At 42.1% G+C, this 6,803-nt stretch overlaps 1 protein-coding gene across 1 annotated transcript; it reads left to right on the forward strand.

The window, feature by feature from the left end:
* Window positions 1–3,808: 3,808 nt before the first annotated feature.
* Window positions 3,809–4,750, forward strand: LOC104865778 (olfactory receptor 139). The gene has a single exon (XM_010629484.1). The coding sequence runs from the start codon at window positions 3,809–3,811 to the stop codon at window positions 4,748–4,750; it is 942 nt and encodes a 313-aa protein (XP_010627786.1).
* The last annotated feature ends 2,053 nt before the right edge of the window (window positions 4,751–6,803 follow it).

The raw sequence follows: 6,803 nt of genomic DNA on the forward strand, positions 1-6,803 counted from the left end.
GTATTTGAATGTATCTCACAGTAATAAAGGGGAATTGCCAGACAAGCCATGTGCATGAATCTGAAAAAGATTTGCCAATTTAACTTTCTTAATTATAGAAGTCTGTATACATTATGCTCCCACCCTTGACACTTTACAAAGTAAACCATAGGAAAGGAAGTCAGGTTGCTATGGTCTAAGGTGGGGAAAGGGAATCCACTGCAAAGGGCCATCAAGCAAATATTAGAAGTCCTGAAAATGTACTCTAGAGATGCTAGACTATGACTTCATATTTTATCAAACATATATAACTTTAAAACAATTTTTAAAAATATTTCTTGAAAATCTGAAAAATAAATGAGTACTCTAAGCACATATTCGCTGGGACCCATCCTGAAAATCGAACTATGGACCCGAATTTTGGTCTCTACAAGTTACTGATGCTCTTTGGATTGTATTTTTCCAGTAAACAAAATGGTGACTCTATCTTTTTTCCTCTTTGTAGACCTTAAGAGGCTGCAATGGTCTCTTAAATCTCTTTCTTTGTTAGGAGTATAAAATAGCAGGAAGATGTTAGAACCCCTTAAGGATGGAAGTTGTTTGGCTGCTTCTGGCTTTCTATGTAGTCCCTGGGGAAGTTTGTTTTTTGGGGATAAGTTTTGGTGCTAATTAGCTCCTCGAAGACAGAGCATCAGGGGAGAGTCTCTTCGTTCCTGTAACACTCCCTTGCGGGAGACACCACCTTGGATCAGGCCAGCAGTCTCTCTCCTCTCTACAGACTGCTGCAGGAAAGTAAGTGCCCCACAGACCTCCTCATCACTCCAGCCCTGGTTCTGTCCTTCTTTCTAGAGTAAGGCTGGTGACCGTCACTCGTGATCTTCAAGAGTTTTTCTTGTCCACAGAGGAAGAGAGGAGTAAGTAAAGAAGAGATGCTAGATTGGAGAAGTCATAATGAAATAAAAAGGTGAAATTTACTGTTTGATGAGAATGAAGGGGAGGTAAAATATGTGTTCCTATGCATACACAGTCATATATATGGCAAGGACCTTGAGAGACAGTGGAGTTTGGCCAATAATGAGGAAGCTCTCTATTCAGAACAAACTCTGATACATGGACCTTAAACAAGTTAATGTTTTGAGCTTCACACTTATCTATCTGACAACACTTTTTGTAGAAAAACACAGATTGGAAGTGGTGCTTCCAGGGAGTATAGCTGCTCATATAGTGATGTATTCAGGGTAATCTGTGCCCTTCGTCTAGATTGATTTTTAGTGGCTCTTGCTTGACCAAGACCAGCTACTCCTTAATGCTTCAGGTTCCTGTCCACCTCTTCATAAGAACATTCTGAAATCATTCCAGGTATTACTTGTCCATGATGCCACAGGAGGAAAGGCTCAATGAATTAATAGGCTATTAATAATTAATTAATAGGAGAAATTCCTTGAGGACATGAGACAATGATATGGACCCCGAGCCTTATGGCACAGATTGTTGATGTGTACAAGATGGACAGTGTTATGGACAAAAAAGCACTAGCTCAATCATGGAGAGTGAGAGGCCCAGCATATGAAGAATTCAGGAGAAAGAGGACTCAAAGATCCCTTCCACCCCTACCTATTTACAAAGACTTTGTTTCCATTTTTTCCTTATCTCATATTTATTCCTTTCTTTTTTTTTCCCTTACCCTTTCCACTTTCCCTTTGAAAGAAGGGCAGGGGATTGGGGATAAAATAAGAGCCAAGATATATCATGCAAAGGTACAAATTCCCAATGATGAATGCCATCATACTGTATACCTAAAACGTACCAATAAATTTCATGAAAAAAAAATCCCTTCCAGAACTTTGTGTCCAAGTCACAGTGGAAGAACCATTGACTTCTTAAATAGCAATAGTTCTAGCCATAGAAATGGCATTATTCTCTTTATTACACACAATACTCTTCATAAAGCTCAATAACAACACATGTCCGAGGAACGTGAAGTTAAGCTGTGGCCTTGGAGTTGATAGCACGGATCTGAGACTCAAGTCTGTGATGAGCTTGTTGACCTCAACTTGCCAGGCACCTTAGGAATGACTGACATTGGGAAAGTCACCTAAGTTCTCTAGAACCTCCACGCCCACCTTTTACTGATTGCCTCCAACATTCACACATGCGTGCGCACACAAAGATCAGGGTTTCCCATAACACTTACTGGCAACATCATCATTCTCGTAGCTCAGTCTAATAACCTTGAAACCATTCTTGCACTGTCTCTCTTGCTCACACCTCATCCCCAGTCCTGTAGTTCTGTCACAGAAGGCATCAGTAAGTGACACACCAAGAGACAGCAGAATGGAAATAAAATAACATATTTACTCACCGATAAGGGTCAATCGCACATAAGCCGTGCCTGGATCAATGACGCATTGGGTTACAATTCCTCCTTTTCTAGGGTTTCATAGCCTTAACTTCATTTGGGTGATTACATTTTATTCTCACAGTTCAAATCATGGTCACAGAATAGTTCATCTTTTCAACCCAGATGTAACAGTTCTTCGCAGCTGGGGAGTTTACCTTTAAGATTCACCTAGTTATCTATTCTAGTCCAAGGAAGGGGAAGTTCACGGTCAGGGGAGCAAATGCTAGCAATGGGTTCTTCCATCTAGACACTCTTACGATCAGGTGGCTCCAGTTCCTTAGGAGCTCAAGGTCTTGATGTGCCCTGCTATCTCAGGGCAAGACCAAACGGCTCATTCAGCAATTAGTGCCTTTGGTGCCTATTAGTCCTGAGCAAAACAAACTGTTGTTAAAGCCAGCAGAAACCATTTTACATTGTAACACTTTCTAGGTTTTTGCTATTTTAAAAGTTTTCCTGTCAGTAATATCAAAAATATATACCCAGAATTCTCTGACATCCAACAGGTAATTATTGAAAGAAAACATGAATAGGTGGGATGTTGACTTCTTTGAATTATTTTAGGGATGTTAATACCAAAATCTTACAAATAGCATTATTCTCTTTACTACACAAAATGTCATTCATAAAGCTCAGTGGTAACACATGTCCAAGCAATATAGCTTTAAGTATGGCCTTAGAATTGGATAATCCTAGGTTTCAGACCCAATATGCTTAAAAGCTTCATGACTTTAAGGTCCTTTAACAACCTTTCTAAATCTAAGTTTCTCAATTACACAGATGTACCTGTAGTTTAAGAGACTGAAATGAAAAACAAAAATGAACATACTATGCTTAATACAATGTTTAGCATGTACATTTAAGAGTGTTAGTATTTCCTTAGAGGTCTTCATGTCTTAAATTTTTAGCTTCTGTGTTTCTCTGCACTTTGGTTTACATCCTGCTCCTCTCCTCACTCAGTCTCTTTTATACCTTTTATGTATTTTGGATTTTATGGGACCTGTCCTTCTTTTCTCCTTTGTATTGCTACTCTTTGAATAGTGTCTTTCTGGGACTTTATATATTCATTTATTCATTGAGTAGTCCCAACCGCTGTTCAGTCACTGAACAGTAGACGCATAACGGTTGTTGAGATACTTAAGCTCTCTTGTACCATGTTTGTAGTTAGTCACCATTTTGGATTCCTGGAAAGTTTCCCTCTGCCCCACCCATTCCCTGGTATTTCCTGGATCTCTTCCTTAACCAGCAACTAAAGGGTTAGCATCTGGCACACTCGCAGTCTTGAAGAAACTGGACAAACTCACAGTAACTACTCTGATTGGTAGGTATCCAGCCGCGTCACCCGGTACCCAGCAGACATAGATAGACCACGTACCTACTATGTATGTGTCACTCTCCCTCTTTTGCCACCTTCGTGCCCAGCTCTGACTCATGGAGGCAGATGCCTGCAGGAACAGGACGACTGTCACTGAGTTCATCCTCCTTGGCCTGACAGAGAATGCTGGTCTGCAATCCATTCTTGCTGTTGTCTTTTTCTTTGCTTATGTAGTCACAGTTGGGGGCAACCTCAGCATCATCTCTGCCATCTTTGTGGAGCCCAGACTCCACACTCCCATGTACTACTTCCTGAGGGTTCTGTCTCTGCTGGACATCGGGTGCATCACGGTCACTGTTCCTCCGATGCTGCTGTGTCTCCTGGCTCACCAGTGCAGAGTTCCCTATGCTGCCTGCCTTTCACAGCTCTTCTTTTTCCACCTCCTGGCGGGTGTGGACTGTCACCTCCTGACAGCCATGGCCTATGATCGCTACCTGGCCATCTGCCAGCCCCTCACCTACAGCACCCGCATGAGCCGTGAGGTCCAGTGTGCCCTGGTGGGCCTCTGCTGTGCCATCTCCTTCCTCAATGCTTTGACTCACACAGTGGCTGCGTCTGTGCTTGATTTCTGTGGCCCAAACATAGTCAACAACTTCTACTGTGATCTCCCACCTCTGTTTCAGCTCTCTTGCTCCAGCATCCATCTCAACGGGCAGCTGCTGTTTGTGGGAGCCTCCTTCATGGGGGTGATCCCCATAATCCTCATCTCAGTGTCCTATGCCCATGTTGCGGCTGCAGTATTGCGTATCCGCTCTGCCGAGGGGAGGAAGAAGGCCTTCTCCACTTGTGGCTCCCACCTCACTGTGGTCTGCTTCTTTTATGGCACTGGCTTCTTCAGTTACATGCGTCTGAGCTCAGTCTCAGCCTCAGATAAGGACAAAGGGATTGCAATCTTTAATACTGTTCTCAACCCTATGTTGAACCCGGTCATCTACAGCCTCCGGAACCCTGACGTACAGGGTGCCTTGAAGAGGGTGCTGACAGGAAAGAGGTGCTGATGGAGAAGACTGGATGGGGCATCAAAATGTGCATCCCTCTTGGGAACCTGCTGAAGTTCTCCTGGTGAAAGCCTAGATGTGGGCACAGGAAAAGCTCAGGGGTTTGATCTAAGGGTGAGAGCAAAGATAGTATGGTTCAGAGTAGAGTGTGGTGCGACTTGGATCAAAGATAAGGGCTGAAGTGTAGGTAAAACAGTATCTTTGTTTTTGGTAGAAAATAGGTTCAAGACAGTAGGGGCAAATTATAGTATGAATCTGGAAACATGAGAGGCACTGTTTTTTCTTCAATGATTTTTAGTTGACATATTTAAAATGTTGATGCAAACAACAGTGTAGCTCCCTTCAAGATACACTATATTTGTAATGATGTATGGGGTCTGGTTAATTAAAGATTGTACTTTAGAGCTACGTTTAGGACTGTGGCATTAAAATGGAGTTTGACACACTCAAGGAGCAAGATATCCGTACTCACGAGAGCATCTTGTCAGCACCTTCTGTGGAGCAGATCACCGCACTCTAGTTCACAAGCCAGTGGTTGCTTCCTGACTAACATGTGCCTAGGCACAACACACTTATATGCCAAGGGGGTCCTTATTCACACAGCCCCTTCATCAAAAACATTAGAATGTTTCATTGTATGTTTTCTCAGAACAAGCATTAGAAGAATTAGTAAGATTTATTTATATTTTTGATGGTCTAGTGCATTGATTTATTGGAAACAGGATTGATATGTTTGTATAGATTCTTAGTTATGGTGGAGAGGTTGTTAAGGGAGATGTTTGCAGTCTTTCTGTCACTGACTGAATATTGCAGGCAGGACTTTATCATCAGAGAGAAACCACCCCATTTCAGAGAGAAACAGTTGGTAGAACAGTCTCAGTCCCTTCACAGTGTGCACCACTTCTCACATTTACCCTGTCAACCACTCCAAATGCTTCCTGGCCAAGAAGTGAGGACATCGGAAACACTAACATCACTGACGCGCTCATTAACTGTTTGAGACAGGCAACAGGGAGCCTTTAGGGTGTCACAGAACATTCTCCAATGACATTGCTTCCAGTCAAGTTGTGTCCACAGTCATTGTCCAAATCCAGCAAACTACTGAGTCCTTCTGAACATTCTGTTGACCTCGCTTACACCCACCATCTCCTGTCTTGCACACAGCTGCCTCCCAGCCATGCTGGAGCTGTCCCTCAAGACTCCTGCATCCGCCTCTGAGCTCCTCCTTGGCTCAGTGCCATGTACACTACTCATTAGGTCCTGTAGCGATGACTTCCATGTGTCACCTCATCGTCCAAAGCCCACTAGTTTCTTTCTGCTCACGGCTTTTTTAAATATGACCTTTCTCAGGTATGGGGGTGTACTCTTTACTTTTTCCTGACCACACCTCAAAATCTTTATTTCTTAACCACTGCCACCCTCTGGGGACTCATGTCTCACTGTACTTAGAGTCACTGCTGTTAATGTTCTCGAAAAGACTGTGGCTTACAAACCATAATGAGAATCATTTCTGAATTAATTTCTGCTTTGATATGCTCTCTCCATGTACATCATAAATTCCTTATAGACGCGATGATTGTCTTATACTCCAGACACCTCACAGAGAGCTGAGCGCATACCAGATGTTCACATAGCCTTATGGAAGATAGAAAGCAAGACCTACAGAAAAGTGTTCATCTATGTAGAATGTCAGTGAAACTGCGAGATGTTTTCAAAATAAACTGTAAGGCTCAATATTATGACAGCATAAAGACTTGGAAAAATCCTTTAAAAAGAAACTTTGGCAAAAATACACCTATACAAATAAATTTAAAAGAGCTTTATTCTAATTCAATGAAGGTAGTATGTGAATTATACATAATAAGGAGAACCTTGCCTGATCTTCTGCTTAAACTCTAATATTATTATTCCTATAACAGGTGAAGTTGCTGAAAGCTTATATGAAAGAATTACTTCCTTCTTGCAAAGAATTAAAAAGAGACTATTTCACTGATAGAAGTTAGTCTAGAGCACCACAGTGGGATATTCTATGACATTCCTAGAGTGGGAGCTT

The sequence above is a fragment of the Fukomys damarensis genome, unplaced genomic scaffold, assembly GCF_012274545.1.
Source record: "Fukomys damarensis isolate Sample0158 unplaced genomic scaffold, DMR_v1.0_HiC HiC_scaffold_13, whole genome shotgun sequence".
Taxonomy (NCBI): domain Eukaryota; kingdom Metazoa; phylum Chordata; class Mammalia; order Rodentia; family Bathyergidae; genus Fukomys; species Fukomys damarensis.

Bases quoted from the DNA above. Each gene is read 5' to 3' on its own strand.
- LOC104865778 (XM_010629484.1), top strand. From the start codon at position 3,809: ATGGAGGCAGATGCCTGCAGGAACAGGACGACTGTCACTGAGTTCATC.